The following is a 23,659-nucleotide window of genomic DNA, read 5'->3' on the forward strand; positions in this document are numbered from 1 at the left end:
ACGTGCAGGAGTAATTGCTGATCTGTATCAATATCAAAAGGAAAAAGTGCTGGTCAGCAAACTCCCAGTGGAGAACAGCAAGAAACAGCTGAGCTGATTCTTCCTTTCCAAACATTCATTGAATTTTCTGCCAATTACACACTCCCTTCCTTGTGTTAGGGCTCCTCATTAGCAATGCCCTCAAGCAAATCATGTGGTGAGAGCTTCCCCTCACAGCTGCCACCTGTCAGTGACTGGCCCTGAGGTACTGTAGAATGTGGAGAGGGATTTCTCTGCCCCCGCCTCCACTCTTCTAATTGGCAGTTCCCCTTTGGTCATTTCTAATGTGACAGATCAGGAAATGCCTGTTCTCTTGTGTAAATCTGAATCCTCATGGCACATGGTACTTAGAGAAACAGCCTCACCTTCTTTTAAGCTTACTTTCCACTTTGAAACCATAAGTAAGGAGATCAATAAAATCCTCCAGTGTCATATTCACATATCATTTTGAATTGTTAAGCTCATGCTTGTGCTATTGTTCATCCTAGTACATGAATTCAGAAGCATAATAAAAATTGCAAGTGCAGCCGAGCAACGGAAACACATCTTGGCATTTTATTTTGCTTTTTAGTCAACGTTTTTAGGCTGAAATTCTGTCCTTAATTGGTCCAGCTGTAGCTGTGTATTAATCTAATATATGTTTGTAATAGAATTTCTGATTCTGCTCCCCAGTATTTTGGGGAGCAGTTTGAGCCACATATCCTTGTCGCTGTATGTACCACTTCTGATGTTTTTCTCTTTCAAAATGGTGCTGATACTCCTGAATCGGAAGCCTTTGAAATTAATGTTATTGTATTGCATGCTCTTGTTTCTTTGACTAGGCTAGAGAGAATATTTTTTGATCTAAATTAAAAAATTGACTCTTTTATTCCTTCATCCCAAAGTGAAGTACCAATGGATGTGCTGAATGCATAGGTACCTATATTATAAGGAAACATTTTTAGCCACTGAAATTCTTTGAAAACTATCCAGGATTCCATTCCCAGTCAGAAATTATATTTTGCTAATTCCATGATGTGGCAGCAAAAGTTTAGTGGGATATAGTAATTATTCAGTAATATTTTCTAAGTTTAATGGTTATCGACACTGAGCGAATAGAATGCAGACACGTACAGATGCTAGGCCCATTACTCCAATGGAAAAAAGCCACCCTGCATCCCCCCAAATTTAAAAAATTAAGGGAATAACGTGTAGAGAAATACATAGAATAAAACTTCCCAGTGTTTCACAGACAATCTACATATACTGGAGCCCTAAGTAATAAATTTCTTTAAGGATAAGCGAGATAGTGAAATACCTTGCCTTACAACCATATAACTTGCAATTAAACACTCAGGGAGAGATTCTGAAAGTCACAAAGTGGGACTCAGCACCAGCTCTCACTGAAATTTAGTGGCACTGGGTACCAAACTCCACTTCATGTCTTTCAAAATCAGCATTGCTACATTGGTGAAGGGTGGGTTAAAACCATACCCCTCATCAACATTGCAATGCCAACAGATCCCACCCCGACCCCCAGTGTAGACACAGCCAGGTCACTGAAAGAATGCTTCAATCAACATAGCTAACATTGTTCAGGGATGGTGTTCCTCTGATGGGGGGGCGGGATACGTCTATTAGTGTAGACTAAGTCTGTACTATGGAACTGTGTTGGCATAGCTATTCCAGTACGGTCTCCATAGTGTAGACATACCTTTTACCTTTTCATTTTACTGATTAACTGTACTGTGAGCCACTGTTTTTATGAAAAAAGGAAAGGAGTACTTGTGGGACCTTAGAGACTAACAAATTTATTAGAGCATAAGCTTTCGTGAGCTACAGCTCACTTCATCGGATACATACCTTTTTATGGAAGCAGAAAACCCATCACTTAAGTCGGACAACCAGTTTCATGTAAAGTCCATTATACTTTCTCCTAAAAATTTTCAAAAGCAGCTAAGTGATTTAGGAGCTTAAGTCCCATTTTCAAAAGTTACTTGAGTATTAAGGAGTAAATTAATGGGATTTAAGCTTCTATATGAGTAAGGCCCAGATTCTCAAAGGGATTTGGATACATAACTCTCATTGTTTCCAATGGGAGTTAAACACCTGAGTTCCTTTGAGGATCTGGGCCTAAATCACTCTTGAAAATGGGACTTAGGCTTCTAAGTTACAAATATTTTGCTCAAAGTCTTTGGCTCTCAATGACATGCTGGTAGCTCTTTTACAAACATTTGATCTGATTTTCTTAGCTGGTAGATCTCTCTGGAAATCAGGCCAATTAATGATTAATTCTTACAAGACTCCTTCGAAAGAGGTACTATCCAGATTTTATGGATGAGAAAACTGAAATGCATTAATGGTCTGATTTTTTTTCTTTAGAAGAGCTCAGAGCTTGATTTTTCGAGTGCTCATCATCCATAATAAGGGCTAGATTTTGAAAAGTGCTCAGCTCTCACTGTGACACTTGTGCCCAGATTTTCAAAATGTGGCCCAAATCGTGGATGGTGAACACTACCGACAATCTGGCCTTGGATGATCTTACCAAGGTCACATGGTGAGTCAGTGGCACAGCCAGGAATCAAATGCAGTATTCCTTGCTCCCTGTCTTGTGTTTTAACCACTAGATCACACTGTTTCTGGAAAGCAAAACTATCAGTAAATAGTCCTCTGTTCTGCTCCTTTAATCGTTAATAGGTTAGTGTTTTTAGAGTAACTTGTGCAGCAATGCTCTTTTGTTGTTGTTCTCCTCCTCCTTGACAGCTCCTAGATTGTTTTGTTATCCCAGTGGTGATATTACTGTCCTGGTTCTTCCTGCTGGTCCGATACAAGGCAGTTCATTTCATTGGAATTGTGGTCTGCATTCTGGGCATGGGCTGCATGGCAGGAGCAGACGTCCTTGTCGGGAGACAACAAGGAGCAGGTGAGTCTTTGGATACATTTGTGTGATTGGCTTTTCATTCAAGGAAAGCTATGTAACACTGAGGTGATCCGAGAGGGTAGGAAGGGGGCAAAGAGGGGAAAGGCCCCAAGAGATCATGTGTGGGTTTAAATGTGTTTCTGAGTTTTCAGCCATCTCAATGGCTCAACATCCATTCATTGAGGGCAGGAGCCATAGAATAAAATGACCCCAACTAATGAGGGTCAGTGCCACTTAGGGAGATGACTTGAAACACTTTTACTTCAAGCCTCAGCAGCAGTCTTGCTCAGCTCTTTGGCTGCATCTTTGAGCTACAGCCCCCTATTCTCTCTCAGCCCCTCCAGGTTGTTTTCTCACTTCTGTTCCCTTTTGCTCACTTTCTGCACACAGCCTACTTCACTGGTCACATACTCAGACACATCCAACCCACAAATTAACAATCTCCATCGTGTGCTGCACCAAACCTGAAATAATGGTTAATTGTGGAGATGCCTGCATCATACCTGAAATGACTTGTTTATATGTAAAACATGCTTTTTTGTGGATTATATGAATAATGTGTGTTTAGCCACAATAATAGCACACTGATGGGCAGTATGGAAGGGACTACATTTCATCAATCAATATCTTCTGTCACATTGATTTTTCTAGTGCCAGCCCAACTGATGTGGGAAGAGAACAAGTTCTTTTCAAAAATTGTCATTTGGATGCCGTTTTCATTCTAAATTATAAGTACTGAATTTTGAGCTGAGCATAATGCACTGGGATTTTAAAGTCAGTGTTCTGAATACAAATGTAAGTGCAGGGAAAACTGCACTTGCCAAGATGCTACTGAACAAAAACTGAGCAGGTTTATAGAGAGCAGACCAGCCTGTGTTGTCCCGTCACTTTCTCTTTTCCTGTCCTGAAGACTTTCACTTCATCTCCCTACCCAAGAAGCACCTCTGTCCCAGTTACAAAAAAGAAGATCTGTTCTGTCCCATGAATCAGCAAATCAGAGCTGCATTAAGAAAAACTCTATACAAAATATAAAGTTACATTCAGAAAACAGCAGTATTGCCTACACTCAAAAGTCAGGAAAGGCCAAAATTAAGGTTGCATGGGCATGTGTGTAATGGATTGTAATCTTAGTTACAAGATTATAGTCTGTTTCTTAGTTAATACAATACAATATTATACAATGCTTCTACATTCTTACAGAAACACCTATAGTGTCTTGCAATTTTTTTCATTCCTTTTACTTAAGCAGTTTTCATTGTCATAATGGTCCAGTATATCTTTAATGACTTAAATATTTGAGCTCAGATGCACCAGAGCAGCGCTCCCCTCTGTGATCCTTAAACATTTCTCAAGAGATATTCCGCAACTGCTGTACACAATGCCCCATTGAAGTCTAGGGCAAAACACCTGTTGACATCAGCAAGGTCAGGATTTCACCCTCAGGCACCAAAGGAAACATGCTGGCTACCAATTTACCTGCTCCTCACTGGGTGGATGGGCTGTGGCTCACTGGGAACTTACAGGGCTGTGGACCAGGGTAGAGAGGGCATGCAGAGATTCAGGGACCAGTGAAGCAGCTGTGAGAAATGGCGGGAAGGAGGGAGAACCGTACACAAAAGGAGTCTGTCCAGTGGGGTTCCAAGCTCCTTAGGAAGGTACTAAAAGATCTGCCTTTGAGGTAAAGGAGCCAGGGAACAGGGGTTCTATCCTTTGCTCCTTAGCAGGTGTGCAGCTATAGAGATTGCTGTTCAGGAAACTTGGAAACAGGAGCCTGGAGGAATGTGAGGAAACTTTTAAATTGAAACTAAATTTTTGTGGAATCCATTATGTGCCCTTCCTCCCTAGCAACTTTAATTAGTTCATTTGACTTCACTTGTTCTATTTAGGGAAAGAAAAAGTTAGAGATAGTCCCATACTAACTAGAGTAAGCCATTAGATTGAAGTAGTCACTTGGCAGGTTACTGGCAAGAAGCAGGTATTATTTGTCGTATTCATTGGTACTATAAAGATAAGGCTTCTAGGTATTTTGATCCCAGAACATTCTGTACTCATGCATTATTGCCTGCTTCTAATGCAGACTTGGACCTGAAGGACTGTCAGTATCTGTGTTTATTGGTATGCAAGGAGAAGAAATTCAACCACAAGCATCTGCCTTTCATGTCAAGTATCACAGCCCTTTTAAAATTGTAAAATGACTTTATTAAAATTCAGGGAATGACTTCTATGTTACGTGTCCCCTTTAATGAAGTAAAATGAATGAGCTCGTTCTATTTATGTAAAGCGGTCAAGACAGACTCTAAATAAATAAATAAATAAATGCTGGCGGTGAAATAAAAGGCTTCAGGAGGCTCTTCACTAAAGAGTGCTGCATTGTTTATAGGATATTTTCCATGGCTAGGCAAACAAAAGAAGGGGATGAACCAGAAACAAGTACACTTCTATTGTTTATCAATAAATCCCTTCTCCTCCTGTGCACAAACTGTTTAGGTTCAAGGGCAGTGAACTTATACACTTACAGGACATACCTGATATCACTGTAGCATAGTCTCTCATAAAGATATTATTTACTATGTTAACAGTCTCCCAAAATGTGCTAGGCATCTGCTGAATGAGAAATTGTGTTTATAACAACATAGGGCTTGATCCTACGAAGACTTAGGACTTCTGGGTCATTGAACTCATGTGAGTAAAGTTACCTAGGTGCCTAAGGGCTTGTCTACATGGCGGGGTAATGCACTCTAAAGATGTGTGATTTCTAAAGGGTTCTAAAGTGTTGCAGGTCAGTTGGTCTGTATAGACTCTGCTGGCATGAACTAGCAGTTCTTTAATGCACTTTAACATAGTGCTGTTTCACACTATAATGCAAATAAAAAAATACTTCAAAATGAAAAGTCATTTCAAAATGAAAAATCAAACTGTGTTGTTGCAAAAGTGTTAAAATGGGATGTTTTGACATTGTTGGAACTCTTTTCCTCTCCATTTTCTTCCAAAATGAAATTCTGACAAAATCTACTCTATTTTGCAAATTATTTCATTGTTGACAGAACTGCATATTTTGATGGAACACGGTTCTTTTGAAATCTCTTCAACGTGGTCCAGCCAATAGTCCTAATGAAATAATCTGGATTAGTCACATGGTTTAAGTTAATCACACTCATAAGTCTTTGCAGGATCAGTGCCTAAGGTTTCTGGAATAGCTGGAACTTGAATAAACCTACCTGAAAGCTCTCTGCTAAAATAAAAATAAAAGCCTCCAAGAGTTAAGGAGGTTTCAAACGCTCTTTGAGAATGCCAGTACTTCGGTGGCAATACACATCAGGCAGGTATGTTTTTCCCTGTGTCCGGTACATTAGACAGCACTACAGTTGTTAAATACAGTGTAAAAATCTCCATTATCACTGCTCTATACTCCACAACAAAAACCAAAAAAAGGTTAGTCTCTGAAATGTGCTATTTTGTTTCTGGGCTTTACAAAGTCATCTTCTCCTCCAGTTTTTCTCCTTCACAAAACAATTAAATCTCTCCCTCTGTCTCTGCTAGGTTTCCTTTACATTTTGAATGCAAATGGGTAAACAACAGTATATTTGCATGCAGGTTGTTTACAAAGATGTGGGCTATTTTGCTAGGTCTCGAGTCTGTGGGGAAGAGCTTGCAATAGTTCTAGGCAAATGATCATTATTTTGAAGCCTCCTGTGTTTTTTCTCCATTTATTCCTAGGTGAAAATAAGCTGATAGGGGATCTCTTAGTACTAGGTGGAGCAACACTCTACGGCATCTCCAATGTTTGTGAGGAGTACATTGTCCGAAACATGAGTCGGGTGGAGTTCTTGGGCATGATTGGGCTGTTTGGCTCCTTCTTCAGTGGAATTCAGCTGTAAGTGAGAGGGTTTGCGGTTTGAGCCTATTGAACTTAATTCACCAGTTAGCTTTTTCTTCGTTTCATTCCCCTTTCTTCTTAGCCAGACATTTACTGTGGAGAGTAGACTGTTTAAACTCTTGTGTTTTAAGTCTTTACTTGGTCAGTTTTAATATTTCCTGTCAGGTCAGTAAATTTCAGCAATGATCTAAATAATTATCTAAATTTGCACTGAGGCACTACAGTGAATTGTGTTCTAGAAGAACCACATGTAAACAGGTGGATACTATTTTACATCTATCAATTTGTTATTTCAAGACAAATGGCAGTTTAGCATCTTGAGCTATATTAGGAATGATGCAGGCTACGCCTATCTGTAATTGTGATTCATGTTTATAAAAAGTCACCTAGAATTATAAGCAGATGGAAACACTGGCTCTTCCAGAAGGTATTTCATTAATAATTTTACTCCATGTAAATTATTTATGATATTTAGAAAACTATGAAAGAAAACACAGAAACAGTTCCTTTGCAGTGATAACACAGAAAGGGCCAAATGTTCAAAAGATTGGCTCATGAATTGCAGGCATACCCACTGCCCCCATAAAGCCACATATATTCACACAAATGGGTAGTGATGTGCACAAGTGTCCATTTTGCACTCCAGATGCAGGCTTTGTAGCGGGAGAGTAGGTTCCAGCCTTTGAAAATGTGTCTGGTAAAGGAAAATACCACCCCAAACCATCACTAGGTAATATTGCTAAATTTTATGCAGATCTGATTATTGTTGTGCCCAAAATAACTTGTAATTATTAATCAAAACTGGTGGTTTATCTGCACAGCTGATTTGCCCAGACTCCAAGTATAGAGAATGATCAGCAATAAATCCCTATTGAGTCCCACTGAACCAACTGCATTTGTTTAGTAGGCTCGTTTATTATTTTTGTATACCCATTGTTGTGGCATCTGGGCACAACTTAAGTGTTTGAAATCAACTGCTCGCTGCACAAGTAAAGTTCATTAAGGAAGTAAGAACTGGTAAAAATGTCTGATTTGCTTGGGGAAAATCATTTTTATTGCCTAGCTATACATGGTCAGCAATAGGTAATGATACTGAAGACAGTCAATGTGGAGTCTTACTAAGTGTATGTCAACTTAGACACATCTAGGAGGCAGTGTTGCCTGATGGAGACTGCACTGGGCTGTGACTCAGGAGAGTGGGGTTCTGGTCCCAGCTCTGCTGCTTGCCTTTGGGAGCTCACTTTACATCTGTACCATTTGTAAAATGGGGGTACTGATACTGTGACCTCCTTTATAAATTGCTTTAAAACCTATGGATGAAAAGCACGATATATTGTATTAAAATAATAATACGATACACCATTTGAGTTTTCTGCATTACATTGATATAAGCATAGCTTGAAAAGCTGTGGGTGATTATTAGCTACTTCAGTGCAATGAGGATCTAAAATAGCTGGGAACAGTCTGGAGAAGTTTCAGAGTAACAGCCATGTTAGTCTGTATTTGCAAAAAGAAAAGGAGTACTTGTGGCACCTTAGAGACTAACCAATTTATTTGAGCATAAGCTTTCGTGAGCTAAAGCTCACTTCATCGGATGCATACTGTGGAAAGTGTAGAAGATCTTTTTATATACACACAAAGCATGAAAAAATACGTCCTCCCACCCCACTCTCCTGCTGCTAATAGCTTATCTAAAGTGATTACTCTCCTTACAATGTGTATGATAATCAAGTTGGGCCATTTCCAGCACAAATCCAGGTTTTCTCACCCCCCCCTCCACACACACACAAACCCACTCTCCTGCTGGTAATAGCTTATCTAAAGTGACCACTCTCCTTACAATGTGTATGATAATCAAGGTGGGCCATTTCCAGCACAAATCTAGGGTTTAACAAGAACATCTGAGGAGGTGGGGGGGGGGTAGGAAAAAACAAGGGGAAATAGGTTACCTTGCATAATGACTTAGCCACTCCCAATCTCTATTCAAGCCTAAGTTAATTGTATCCAATTTGCAAATGAATTCCAATTCAACAGTTTCTCGCTGGAGTCTGGATTTGAAGTTTTTTTGTTGTAATATCACAACTTTCATGTCTGTAATCGCGTGACCAGAGAGATTGAAGTGTTCTCCGACTGGTTTATGAATGTTATAATTCTTGACATCTGATTTGTGTCCATTTATTCTTTTACGTAGAGACTGTCCAGTTTGACCAATGTACATGGCAGAGAGGCATTGCTGACACATGATGGCATATATCACATTGGTGGATGTGCAGGTGAACGAGCCTCTGATAGTGTGGCTGATGTTATTAGGCCCTGTGATGGTGTCCCCTGAATAGATATGTGGGCACAGTTGGCAACGGGCTTTGTTGCAAGGATAGGTTCCTGGGTTAGTGGTTCTGTTGTGCGGTATGTGGTTGCTGGGGGGCTGTCTGTATTTGCTTCAGGTTGGGGGGCTGTCTGTAGGCAAGGACTGGCCTGTCTCCCAAGATTTGTGAGAGTGTTGGGTCATCCTTCAGGATAGGTTGTAGATCCTTAATAATGCGTTGGAGGAGTTTTAGTTGGGGGCTGAAGGTGACGGCTAGTGGCGTTTTGTTATTTTCTTTGTTAGGCCTGTCCTGTAGTAGGAGACTTCTGGGAACTCTTCTGGCTCTATCAATCTGTTTCTTCACTTCCGCAGGTGGGTATTGTAGTTGTAAGAATGCTTGATAGAGCTCTTGTAGGTGTTTGTCTCTGTCTGAAGGGTTGGAGCAAATGCGGTTGTATCGCAGAGCTTGGCTGTAGACGATGGATCGTGTGGTGTGGTCAGGGTGAAAGCTGGAGGCATGTAGGTAGGAATAGCGGTCAGTAGGTTTCCGGTATAGGGTGGTGTTTATGTGACCATCGTTTATTAGCACTGTAGTGTCCAGGAAGTGGATCTCTTGTGTGGACTGGACCAGGCTGAGGTTGATGGTGGGATGGAAATTGTTGAAATCATGGTGGAATTCCGCAAGGGCTTCTTTTCCATGGGTCCAAAAGATGAAGATGTCATCAAAATAGCGCAAGTAGAGTAGGGGCGTTAGGGGACGAGAGCTGAGGAAGCGTTGTTCTAAGTCAGCCATAAAAATGTTGGCATACTGTGGGGCCATGCGGGTACCCATAGCAGTGCCGCTGATCTGAAGGTATACATTGTCCCCAAATGTAAAATAGTTATGGGTAAGGACAAAGTCATACACATTGTAAGGAGAGTGGTCACTTTAGATAAGCTATTACCAGCAGGAGTGTGGGTTTCTGTGGGGGGGGGCGGGTGAGAAAACCTGGATTTGTGCTGGAAATGGCCCAACTTGATTATCATACACATTGTAAGGAGAGTAATCACTTTAGATAAGCTATTAGCAGCAGGAGAGTGGGGTGGGAGGACGTATTTTTTCATGCTTTGTGTGTATATAAAAAGATCTTCTACACTTTCCACAGTATGCATCCGATGAAGTGAGCTGTAGCTCACGAAAGCTTATGCTCAAATAAATTGGTTAGTCTCTAAGGTGCCACAAGTCCTCCTGTTCTAGTCTGGAGAAGGAATCTGACTTGGAAATTAGACAGTTGCCCAGCACGTCAGCAGCAGCACCTATTTTGCTGGCATCCGTGGGTGCTGGGATAGAAATTAATGGATGCTAATCTGGGCACCGTAGTGAGGAAACATAAAACAGACTGAAAAATGAAGCATCTACTACAAAACCTAGTGTGAGGAAGAGTGAGTTTGATAGTAAAGCTGCAATATTTCATTCTAGCTTACTCTTGTCTGGAGAGTTGCATCCTGAGGACGGGGGGGGGGGGGGCAGGGAAAGGAGGAAGAAAATGTATTTGTTTGCTATTGATATATTTGTAAATCTAATGCTGTGCATAAAATAATGAGATCAGTTTGTCTATAAAAGAATGGAATTATACGTGCCTTTGTATGCATGAGACGTATGTCTCTGTTTACGGGCTGTCCCCCAGGATTGTCTTGAAAACAAAATGCTGCGACTCATGAGGTTACCCTGCTGAGCAACAATTTAAATGAAGTTAAATCTAAGAACTTTGCTGCAAGGCCCCAGGTCAGGAAACGGCAATACAGAAGAAGTATATGGCAGTAAATTATGTTCTGTGGAACAACACTCCATTAGGTTGTATGTCCCCCTCATTTACCATGTAGTTGTTATAGATCATGAACAGGCCTCTTCTCACCAACTAACTTCCCCTTCTGATTTTGACACCTAGCTCTCTGTCTTCCTCTCATCATTGTCTCCCACCCTCATCCTCTACACTTGAACTTCCAGAGTACTGGGCCACTTAGCCTCTTGTCTCCCTACCCTCATCTCCTTGTTTGCTCTGCAGCTTTGAGGCACCATTTGCTTCTTCAACAATCATTGCCTTGCCTTATTCTATGTATGCTGCCCTCTATACATGGGATGCCCTTCCTGAGCTAGTCCACAAAATCACAGCCTTCTCCTTGTTGAAACCCCTCCTGGAGACACACCTCTACTGCAATGACTAAACGTAGAGTAATTTGTCTCTCTTTCTTTAAATATTGCTTGCTTGCTTGAAGATTATAATATGGTCTGTTTTGGGGGGCTCTGTGCTGAGCCAAGTGGCCTGCTAGGCTAGGCTGAGAGCTTACTAATGAGCTTACTAACTGCGATCTCTTGATTCCTAACCTCCTTAGGATGCCTTGATAAGGGGGCGGGGCTAACTCAGGTAGAACAAGGGTTTAAAGAGCCAGCTCCACAGCAATCAGAGAAGCTAGTGAACAGGGAAGTTTTGTGAGGGAGTTTGAAAGACATTCCTTTCAGGTCCAGCTCTCAAGCAGAGAGAGTTCCATGACAGAGTGTGAGAGCATAAGACAGAGTGAGATACCAAGGTTAGGTAGGGAGAGTTCAGTAGGAGGGAGAGGTGGCTGAGGGACTATAACATAACTACTAGAAGAGCGTCAGAAAGCCCTCTTGAAAAAAAACACACAGGAGGTAAGGGAAAAAGGGAAATGAGTATGAGAGAAAGGGGGAGAGGAGGAAGACACCTAGCAAACATACTCTAAACTTAGGCCAATAACTCCACCCCCCCAAAAAAAATAAATAAATAAAACCCCAAAACCACTCCTGCAAAAGTAAAAAGAATGCAGGCAGAAGTCCATCACAGAGTGGATGCTCTCCAGTTTATTGCAGTGAATGCAGAATGGGCACATGGTATATATGTGCATTTGATGCAAGAAACTCATGGCCAAAGAGACACAATATGAGCTCTTGAGGCTAGAGTGGCGGAACTGAAGGAGCTAAGGGAGACAGAGAGGTACATAGAAGGGACTTTCAGGAAACACAATAGAGTGGTCCCACCCCCAGTTTGACAGCGTCTGTGCTGTTGAAAAGGATAAAAATCTCAGGGAAGGGAGAACATCAAGCCGGAGCATAGGGAAATGATTCTATATTTGGAACTTCCTTCTAGAGACATCATGGTTTCCTTCTGGGGAGGAAACCCCCATTATTAAGAAGAGCCAGGTAACAGTGATGGGAGATTTGCTTACTAGAAATATGAATAGTTGGGTTTATGATGACAGGAGAACCGCATGGTGAATTACCCTCTAGATGCAAAGGTTGCAGATCTCATGAGACATCTAGGTAGACTTATGTGCAGTCCTGGGGAGGAGCTGATGGTCATGGTACATGTAAGTATCAGTGACATACGGAAAAGTAAAAGAGAGCTCCTGGAGGCCAAATTTAGGCTGCTAGGTTAGAGATTAAAGTCTAGGACCTCCATGGTAGTGTTCTCTAAAATACTCCTGTTCCATGCACAGGGCCAGAAAGACAGGTGGAACTGTGGGGTCTCAAAGTGTGGATGAGATAACTGTGTTGAGAGGAGGGTTTTAGGTTTATTAGGAACTGGAGAACCTTTTGGGAAAGTGGGAGCCTATACAGGAAAGATGGGCTCCACCTAAACCAAAACAGAACTAGCCTGCTGGCATGTAAAATGAAAAGGTTGTAGAAGATTTTTTAAAATTAAGGGCTGGAGTAAAGTTCACAGGTGTGATGGAGCACACAATTCGGGTGGAGACATCCCTTAGGGAAGAGTTTATTAAAGGGGAAACTCTATATCCTAGTAAAGTGGATAGGAAAGAAGTTGATAAAATACAGGTAGGAATTAGTGAGGAACAGTCAAACATAAGAGTCCCATTTAAATATAACACACAAAGGCAAGCAACTGATTACTGGCAAAATGTACAAGTGTTTATATACAAATGCTAGAAGTCTAAATACGAAGATGGATGAACAGTAGTGCCTGACATTAAATGAGGATAGTGATATAATAAGGCACAGCAGAAACGTATTAGAATGATGATAATCAACAGGACATGGTAATATCAGGGTTCAAAATATATATAAACAATAGAGTAGATTGCACTGGTGGGGGAGTGGCACTATATGTGAAAGAAAGCATAGAGTCAAATAAAGTAAAAATCTTAAATGAATAAAACTGTGCTATAGAATCTCTATGGATAGAAATTCCATACTTCAACAATAAGAGTGTTGCAGTAGGAATATACTACTGACCCCCTGACCAGGATGGTGACAGTAATTGTGAAATGCTCAAGGAGATTACAGACAGAAAACACAATAATAATGACGGATTTCAACTATCCTCATATTGGCTGGGTATATGTCACCTCAGGAAGGGATGTAGAGATAAAACTTCTGGACAACATTAATGACTGCTTCTTGGAGCAACTTGTCCTGGAACCCACAAGGGGAGACGCCATTTTAGATTTAGTCCTGAGCGGAGCACACGATTTGGTCCAAGAGGTGAATATAACTGAATGGTTCAATAATAGCGACCATGGTGTAATTAAATTTAATATCCTTGTGGGTGGGGGGGAAGTGCCAAAGACACCTACCACTGCAGCATTTAACATCAAAAAGGAAAATTGTGCAAAAATGAGGAAGCTAGCTAAACAGAAAGTAAAAGCAACAGTCACAAGTGAAATGAGTGAAATGCCTGCAAACGGCATGGAAACTCTGTAAAAACACCATAATAGAGGCTTACAGTAAATGTATACCCCAAATAAAAAAAATGGAGGACCAAAAATGCCACATGGCTAAACAGCAGAATAAAACAGGTGGTTAGAGGCAAAAAGACTTTCATTAAAAATTGGAAGTAAAATCCTAGTGAGGAAAACAGAAAGGAGCATAAACTCTGGCATGTCAGATGTAAAAGTGTAATAAACCAGGCCAAGAAAGAATTTGAAAGAGCAAACACCAAAAGACACAAAAACTAACAGAATTTTTTTTTAAGTACATAAGAAGCAGGAAGCTGCTAAAGAGTCTGTGGGGCCATTGGACAGTCAGGGTGCTGCTAAAGGAGCACTTAAGGAAGACAAGGCCGTTGAGGAGAAACTAAGTGAATTCTTTGCATCAGTCTTCACTGCAGAGGAAGAGAGAAATTCCTGCACTTGAGCTGGGGTTTTTTTGTTTTTTTTTGGTGACAAATCTGAGGGACTGTCCCATATTGAGGTGTCAGTAGAGGAGGCTTTGGCACAAACTGACACATTAAACAGTAGTGAGTCACCAGGACCTGATGGTATTCACCCAAGAGTTCTGAAGACATTCAAATATGAAATTGCAGAACTACTAACTTAAATCAGCCTCTGTAGATGATTGGAGGGTAGCTAATGTAACACCCATTTTTTAAAAAGCCTCCAGAAGTGATTCTGGCAATTACAGGTGAGTAAGCCTAACTTCAGTACTAGGGCAAGTGGCTGATATTATAGTAAAGAACAAAATTATCAAACACATAGATAAACATGGTATGTTGGGGTGGAGCCAACATGGCTTTTATAAAGGGAAATCATGCTTCACCAATCTATTAGAATTCTTTGTGGGTATCAACCAGGGTGATCCAGTAGATATAGTGGACTTGGACTTTCAGAAAGCCTTTGACTAGGTACCTCATCAAAGGCTCTTAAGAAAACTAAGTAGTCATGGAATAAGAGGTAAGGTCCTCTCATGGATTAGTAACTGGTTAAAAGGTAGGAAACAAAGGATAGAAATAAATGGTTAGTTTTCAGATGAAGGTAAATAAATAGGTCCCAAGGTTCTGAACTGTTCACCATATTCATAAATAATCTGGGAAAGGGGGTTAACACTGAGGTGGCAAAATTTGAAGGCAATACAAAATTACTCGCGATAGTTAAGTTCAAAAGTGACTGTGAAGAGTTTCAAAGGCATCTCACTAAACTTGGCAACAAAGTGGCAGCTGAAATTCACTGTTGATAAGTGTAAAGTTATGCACATTGGAAAACATAATCCCAACTATACCTACAAAATGGTGGAGTCTAAATTAGCTGTTACCATTCAAGAAAGATTTTGGAGTCAATGTGGATAGTTCTCTGAAAACATCTGTTCAGTATGCAGCAGGAGTAAAAAAAACAAAAAACTGAATGTTAGAAACCATTAGGAAAGGGCTAGATAATAAGCCAGAAAATAACATAATGCCACTATATAAATCCATGGTACCCCCGCACCTTCCATACAAGGCGAAGTTTAAAAGCGTGGAACTGTTCAGCTTAAGAAAGAGACAACTAAGAGAGGTATGATAGAGGTGTATAAAATCAAGAATGGTATAGAAAGAATGTTATTTACCCGTTCATGTAACACAAGAAGTAGGGAAAATTAAATTTCCAATGAAATTAATAGGCAGCAGGTTTAAAACAAACAAAAGGAAATACTTCTTCACAAACACACAGTCATCCTGTAGAACTTGTTGCCGGGGGATGTTGTGAAGGCCAAAAGTATAACTGGGTTAACAAAATAATTAAATAAGTTCATGGAAGATAAGTCCAACAATGCCAATTAGCCAAGATGGTCAGAAACACAACCCCATGCTGCGGTTGTCCCTAAACCTCCAACTTCCAGAAACTGGGACTGAATGACAGGGAATGGATCACTCGAAATTGCCCTATTCTGTTCATTCCCTCTTGAAGAATCTGGCATTGGCCACTGTCAGAAGATAGGACACTGGGCTAGATGCACAATTGGTCTGACCCAGTATGGACATTCTTATATTCTTAAATATTTATATATTAGAAAGCTAAGCAAAAGTATTGTCATGAAAACTCTGAAGCATACATAGTGTGTTCTATCACTTGTTTGTGGGTCCCCTTTCTTTTCCCATGCATCTCTCTCTTTGTTTTGTATTTTTTGGAGTGCAAGCTCTTTGGGACAGGAACCGTGCCTCCTTTTGTCTTGTGCCTGGTGAGTGCAGCTGGAAACTCATAATAATAATAAAGAAAAGTGGTAGCTGCATATTATGCTTTTTGAAAATTGTTTCAGAATTATTTTAAGCCTCTCTGTAAATGAGAGGAAAGGGGGATCTTCACTTTAAGAATCAAAAACTCATAAGAGCCCTGCACAGCAGGGTTTCATCCCCAAATCACAGGCCAGAGAAGGCTAGTTGAGTGGCGAACTAGCGAGGAGGAGTCCTGACCTGTAGGATCCCATCATTAGAGCATGGGGGGCCTTATTGGCACCTCACTATTTCCTTATACTCCCCCGTCTATTCGTATCCATCTCTTGTCTTTTGTCTTTATAAATTCTTTGGGGCAGGGACCGCTTTTTTGTTCTGTGTCTGTGCCTAGCACAATGGGGTCTTGGTCCATAGCAGGGACTCCTATGCACTACAATAACACAAATAATAAGGGTCTTCGTGTTAATGGGCTTCTAAAATTCAGTTAACCTTGAAACTAAATCCTGAATGGACTCCTTCAGTTTGGCCCACCCTTAGTTTTGTTTCTTGAGTTTTATTGCGATGATTACGTGGTTTCTCTCTTAACGTTTGACAAATTGTAGCACTGGATGTTTTCCTCAAGACCATTCTATGAAATCTGCCACCTCAAGTCTGTGATTTACTCATCATTGTATTTATTCTACACTGCAGAGGAGCTTTGAAGAGTGTATAACTCATGCAGATACATTATCAATCCTTAAAGTTCAAGAGCTTTAAGAATATTAAGTCCCAAAGGTCAGGTCGGTATGAAAGTGCAGGGGGAGGTGGGGGGTGGGCAGTTCTGGATTAACAGCCAGAGATTTGGAGATAAACCAGGGCAAATCACATGCTATAAAATCTGATAACTGCACAAAGATCTTTCCAACACACAGATATAGGGATAAAACCAAAGTGGGTTATCTAGGTCCGACTGCATTTGATCTGTATAGCTGTTTCCAGAGTCTGTTGTTATAAGGCTATTCATTTTGTGTTGTCCACCATATGAATTGCATGAGTGGAAGTAATTTAAGTTCTGTTCCTTCCCATCAAACTTTGCCTTCTTTTCTTTTCCAGTGCAATAATGGAACACAAGGAGTTGTTAAAAGTTCCCTGGGATTGGCAAATAGGTAAGAAGATAATTCACTTCATTGAAGACTGTTGCTGAAGAAAGCAACAGGGAGGAGTGTGGGAGGGCTAAAGGAGGCAAGGTTTGCTATATTCAAGCAAGCTACTGTCAAAGGTTGGAACTCCATGTCTCATAACCTTTTGAAATGATCTATGCCCCCACTTCTCCCACTGCCATATTATATATTCCCTGCACCATTAGGCTTTAGGCAGAGAAGAAGCATGTGAATGTCGTAAGTAAATCACTCTGGTAGCAGGGTGACCTCACCAATAACAGGCTTCTCATTCCAAGATTCAGTGCAGCACTGAGACAAATAACCATAGTGGTTGTTAAAAGCCAACATTTTACACTCAGTGCAAAGGAAAGAAAACAGAACTTAACAAAAAACTGTAAAAGAAAATTGCCTGCACTGGATTTCGCAGGTCCATAAAACCTTTTCTCAGAGGAGCATTTCTGCATGCAGATAGTTAATTGCCCTCCAAGTGAACTTGGTGAGTTGTAACAGACATGTATTTCAAGTAAGTTTTTGGTAGCATTAATCACAATGACGATACTGCATATTAAGAGGGAGGTGGGGGCACCATTGTTTGGCTTGTTGGAGGAAGGTGTGTACCTCATTAAGGGGCTAGAGAGGAATGGAGCAACTTTTACAGATGCTGCAGAGCATGTCCGTGTGGGAACATTGACCCATCCCTCCTTCCAGGTGACCAGAAGAGAAGGGGTACTATAGAGGTCCATGCCAGTCAGGAAAAGCCCTCTTTTATTTGGACCAGATAAAATGGATTGGTAAAGGATTTAAAGGAGGTATTTGTTAAAGAAGCAGAAACATGGGGGATTCGGGGCTCTTATTACTGCACAGCAGGGAGCCAACTCCCCCTCCTTCGAGGAGCGGAGATGGCGAGGTTCCAACAGCAGGTCGGCTGGGGTGCAGGATGGGTAAGGGGGAGGGCTGTTGGAAGCCCCCCCAAGTATATATGACAACCTGCACTTTATACATTTATCTGCCAACTACTCCCAAACAGTTAAGAATAAAGTTGTGGCCTGATTAAACCACATCCAATGCCACCTGTCCTTCCAGCATAGCTGGACTATGAAACTTGTAGTGATTCACTTTGCACACTGGGTGGCTTATTCCCTTTTCAAGTTGGAAAATGAGTTTGAGTCTAAGATTTTGTTCTGGTAACTCAAGCAAATTATTTCCCCTTTTTGAAAAATCAACATTTAGGGACAGATAGTTCCTAAAACATCACGGTTGGCATCTGTGACAATAGAAGCATTTAGTTGAATGCTGATAACACACAATACCACATTCTGTGCAAGAGGTTGAAATACTGAGCAGGAGATCAGGCTTTGATTATACAGCAACAGCATCTTGTTAATCTAGTTTCAAAATGAGCATCAAGGTATCACCTCAGAAGTATGGAAATCAGCTGGTTATATAGGGAATCTCTGAGAAGTGGAGTGATAAGTAACATGGTAGTTTGTTCCTTTCTTTACTGCTTTAGTCACCATTTCCTCTAGTTATCCTAAACCTTAACAGAGCAATGCATCTGTCATGAAGCATTGTCACTACAAGTCTTGGAAATTTTACACGAGATTGAAAACTAAATGACAAATCAGTTAAAGTATCAGCTGAGGAACAAACCATGCTGCAGATTGTAGATTCATTTGCTTTCATTCGTCTGAGATCCTTAACAAAACTCTAGCAGAGCTTGGTAACTCTTCATGTTAAGAAGCCTATGATCATGAATTAATTTGTAACTGATGGTACTAGCAATCATCATAGTGAATTCATCTCCGAGTTATGTGGATGTCATGTGTAGCTACACAAGAGTTCTGTTGTAATTCAGGATTAGTTAAGTGTGCCCTTAAAATAAAGTCACACTTGGTGGTCTCCAGTGCCATTAAAATGTCTTCCCAAGTTAGTCACAATTTGTAAGAGTAGAAGGAGGAAATCAACCTGCCAAGAATGGTGTACAGCTGTACTTGTTTTGTGAGTGCAATAATTCGAAATGTGGTTGAGTTGCCAAAGAACATGGATAAAATGATGATAACTTTGTATAGTTTTGAATTCTTCCCTGGCTTCTACTGTACTTGGTGCATTTCCCATTGTGTTGGCAGCATTGTAAGTTTGTCAAGTAGTGATTGACAAGACTATATCAAGGAGGACACAACCTTGCTTGTCCTAAATAGTTATCCTGTGCAGCAGATTTAAACCTGTGGCCTAGCACAGTTAAATCTTCAGCCCTTTGAATGGTAGTGATAAAGTCATAGCAGGCAACCTAATAAATAATGAAAGATGGCCTCTTGCCACCTACCATACAACATTCACAACAGTGATTTCATATTCTAAGTATAGACTGAAACTGTGATATCTCAGATACCAATGTGTGGTAACTATGGGCATTTGCTGATATTTTAGGATGACCACTATATATGTTTTATACAAAGGTATACTTCTGTTGAACTGCTTCTATGAGATCCAAACCATGAGTATTATGGTAGCATTTGTTTGCTGGGTAGCTTTTTTAAAAAAAAGATACAAAATCAGCAGGACTTTATCCATTGTTATTATCAGTTAATTCCTTATTTTGTACTTTCAAGGCTCTGGGTATCAGATTCTCTGCAGTTTTAAGTCAATGCCTCTGAAGGGCTAGCATGAGTCTAAATTTAGTTCATGCACACATTGCAACATCCAGTAGCAGTGGAATTATCATTTGCTTGAGTGCAGATGAGTGGAGAAGTTGAGTTTTAAAAAAAAAAAACCTTGCTTTGGGATTTACCACCAAATAATTGCTGTTGTGAATTCTTCCCTGGTAGGGCTTCAGATGTTTTTTTTAAGTGAAATTACTTTTTTAATAGAATGTATTATTTATATTACATCAGTGCCTAGATGTTCCACTGTGTTAGGAACTGTACAGACACATAGTAGGAGACAGTCCTTGTCCTGAAAAGCATGCAATTTAAATAGACAAGACAGATGAAGGATGGGAGAGTAAATAGAGGCACAGAGTTGTACAGGGATTTGCCCAAGGTCACATGAAAGATCAGTGGCAGAGCCAGGAACAGACTGCAGGTCTCTTTATTCCCAGCCCAGTGCCCTGTCCATTGGACAGTTCTTTATCTGCAAGTGCAGTATAATCCATTTTATGGGTCTAATCCTGCAATGTGCTGAATGCTCTCAACTCCTGTTGAATTCAGTGGGAACTGAGCATGTTCAGCACCTTAAAGGATTAGGTCCAGTTTGGGGGATGCCCCAAAACACACTGTTTCATTTCCCATTAAGAGGAATTCACAATTAATAGAAGATACTATTTTAATAGTAAAGCTATTCTCATGGGAACTACAAAACACTTTGTGTTATTGGACTGGTCCAAAATGTTGAAAAGGCAATATCTGCACTGGGATGGGTAGTTTGCTTGCTTCTTGCTCAATGGCAGTGGCATCTGCAAGACACACAGCATAGCTGCTTAACATGTCTAAGAGGGGATGGAAATATTCTCTTATGTAAAAATGAAGCCAGCCACACACAGTCACCTGGTGATCTTCTGAATGAGTGAAGAGAGTTTTGATGAAAACCTGCTTGAGTGACTGGTGCTCTAAATGTCATGGAGAAACTTCAGTGTCTCAATGCAGACTGCCTGACAACAACCCAGATGGGCTATCCAACCATAGCATCTGATGTCAAGGTGTAGCAGCACTGAAGAATTGCATTCATCCAGTCAGGGCACAAAAACATGGGCATCCAGCGGGCAGCATACGAACTATGTGCCCAATCAAAACAGCATGAATTTCTAATTTAGAATATTCACAGCAAACCCCTGTCAAACAAGCTACAGGCCAAAAATTATTCACAGAATGTATTATTTGAATAATTTTGAATATCCAGCACATTTGAATAAATTGTGATGAGCTCACAGACAATTCAAAAACAGAAGAACAGGTGTAATTTGTTCAATAAATAATTCATTATGAATTAGACACCAAGTTCTATTGATTGTGTGATTGTCCTAATGAATGAAAAACCTGTAGTCTGCCATGATGACTTACGCTATTTATACCACACCAGGCAAGATATCTGCAAAACAGTTCTTAGTACACAGGTTTTGGTACACATTTCTCATATTTAATCAGTCATATTCTCAGTTGATTTAAATTGATGTAGCTCACTGACTTCAATGGAGCTGTAACAGCTTATATCAGCTGGGGATCTGGTCCTGTGTGATTTAGACATTCGTAGCGATTGCATGATTTATTAGAGAATTTTACATTTCCACTGGTATAGTACATATTTATATTAATGCTCCAAGTATGTCTATAAATATATACACAGGTTAATAATTTAAATAAATGTTCTTTGAAAAAAATATTCTTAATTCTTTTTTAAACAGTGTGGCTTTCTTCTTTCTCACCACACAAATTCAGGCAATATTGGACCTTTGGATAGACTGTGGTAGATCATTTTATCTTGTTCCTCTTCCCCCAGGGTTGCTGTATGTTGGCTTTAGTGCCTGTATGTTTGGCCTCTACAGCTTCATGCCAGTGGTCATTAAGAAAACCAGTGCTACTGCAGTCAACCTCTCCCTGCTCACAGCCGACCTGTACAGCCTATTCTGTGGATTATTCCTCTTTAACTACAAGGTAAATTGAATAGATTATGTATTTGAATGATGACTCTGTCTGAAGTAGTGTCAGTGCAGAGAAATGAATCAGTCTAAGGACCACAACGAGAACTGCTGTTTTTTTGATGGGTCTATGCAGTGAAGTGGAGAACTTTTGATGTATCTGTTATTACTTATTAAAAGTGCAGTCTTCCCAGTACTTTCCTTTCCCCCAATGTAAACCACTTTTTGTGTGCTTCTCCTTTGTTCTGAAATTACCACTCTGAGGGAGAAGCTAATTCAGTCTCCATGCCTACTTAATCCCTCACCCCCATCCTTGACAGGAGCCAAACTGGTGTGTGAGGGGAAAGTCACTTTATAAACCATTAACAGATCCCTTAACATATTTTTGCAAGGTGATGAGCTTGTTTTTTGTTTCATACTGTATCTGAAATAGTTTTAACTGTTGAATTATTTTTGCATGATGTCTCTTAGCTGTCCAAAACATAGCTGCAAAAATGTCCTTTTTGTCAGCTGTCCCAATGGCTTGGCTGTTAGTGTATCAGAATGTGAAGGAGACTTATGATAAAGTCAAACCTCTAGCTCTCAAGCCATCTGATATTTAGAACATGGCAAAGGCCACACTCTAGGCCTCCAGTTGCAAGGGATTATGTCACACTATTCACAACCCTCCCTGGGTGGCCATCTTAAAAATGGCATTATGCTCTTGGAGGCGATTGCTGTGTAGCCGTGATTTATTCAGAAAAGGGAGGTGACTTAATGGGGAAAATGGTGGCCTGGAAACTAGTGGAGGAAAATGAAAGCCTGATGATGCTGGCCTGGCAAACAATCCAGAGTAAGGGTTTAATGTATATGAATGGTGAGGAAATGTCCACATGCAAAACTTCAGGGCCCAACCCAAGAACAAAATTTCTTATTTGCCTATTATTTCATGCTAATGACTCTTCAACAGCATTGCAGATACCAAATGAAGATGCATATGGAATCCAAAACTAAATTAAAAACACACTGTAGAGGGCACTTGCTGGACCACAGGACTGATTAAGGGATATGGAGTCCCTTACTTCTAGATCACCAGTTCAAATCACTAGTGACTGAAAAGTGCTCCTATCTGATGGCTGCTTGGAGTCGTATAGTGAAATGTGCTTAGTTGTGTCAGTCCAGTTTCTTGAGGACAAGTAGCCACATCACAAAAAACAGAGATGGACAAACCCAGGGTGGATTTGCTTTCACAATGTCATTGGTCATTTTGCCTTAGCAAAGCCATCCATATTCCACAACAGGAGAATCAGATCCAGGTCCCATTTTGTCCAAATCATTATAATTCCGCAGGGTAGCAAGAATTGGACATGTGATTTTAGTTTTGGCCCATGTTTGCTCCAGATAGAGATGGACAAAAAGATGTGTGATTTTGGTTTTGCAAAACAAACCCTGGTGCTGGATCTTGGTCCAGTTTTACCTGAACCCTAAAGTGCACGGGATGGATAAATGGTTCCATTTTTGTTTCATTTCTATAAAATAAATTTAAAAAAAAATAATCAATTGATATCGTTGCCAGCAGTCCCAGCCCAGACTTTGAGGACTGAATTATCATGAAGAATGACCCACATTCATAAGCTCTTGGGGGCATGCATTTTCTGTTATATGCATATGTGCAGTGCCTAGCACAATGGGGCCTTGGTCTCCACTCAGAGATGGTGATTGCTACCAGGAGAGATATAATTAATAACAATAGTAAAATAATCCCTGCAGTTGGAAGCCCCGTTGGGAAGTGTGGAGAAGTTTGCCCTGCCTCTACACCAATGCAGTACCAATCTCAGTGCTGCCAATCTGTC

At 40.5% G+C, this 23,659-nt stretch overlaps 1 protein-coding gene across 1 annotated transcript in view; it reads left to right on the forward strand.

The window, feature by feature from the left end:
* SLC35F1 (solute carrier family 35 member F1) overlaps window positions 1–23,659 on the forward strand; it is a 384,606-nt gene that overhangs the window by 330,529 nt on the left and 30,418 nt on the right. Inside the window, exons 4-7 of the mRNA XM_037894694.2 lie at window positions 2,782–2,941; window positions 6,656–6,812; window positions 17,151–17,203; window positions 21,689–21,843. Coding sequence (XP_037750622.1) covers window positions 2,782–2,941; window positions 6,656–6,812; window positions 17,151–17,203; window positions 21,689–21,843 — 525 coding nt within the window. The remainder of the gene's footprint in view (window positions 1–2,781; window positions 2,942–6,655; window positions 6,813–17,150; window positions 17,204–21,688; window positions 21,844–23,659) is intronic.

Source organism: Chelonia mydas, chromosome 3 (genome assembly GCF_015237465.2).
Source record: "Chelonia mydas isolate rCheMyd1 chromosome 3, rCheMyd1.pri.v2, whole genome shotgun sequence".
Lineage (NCBI taxonomy): Eukaryota > Metazoa > Chordata > Testudines > Cheloniidae > Chelonia > Chelonia mydas.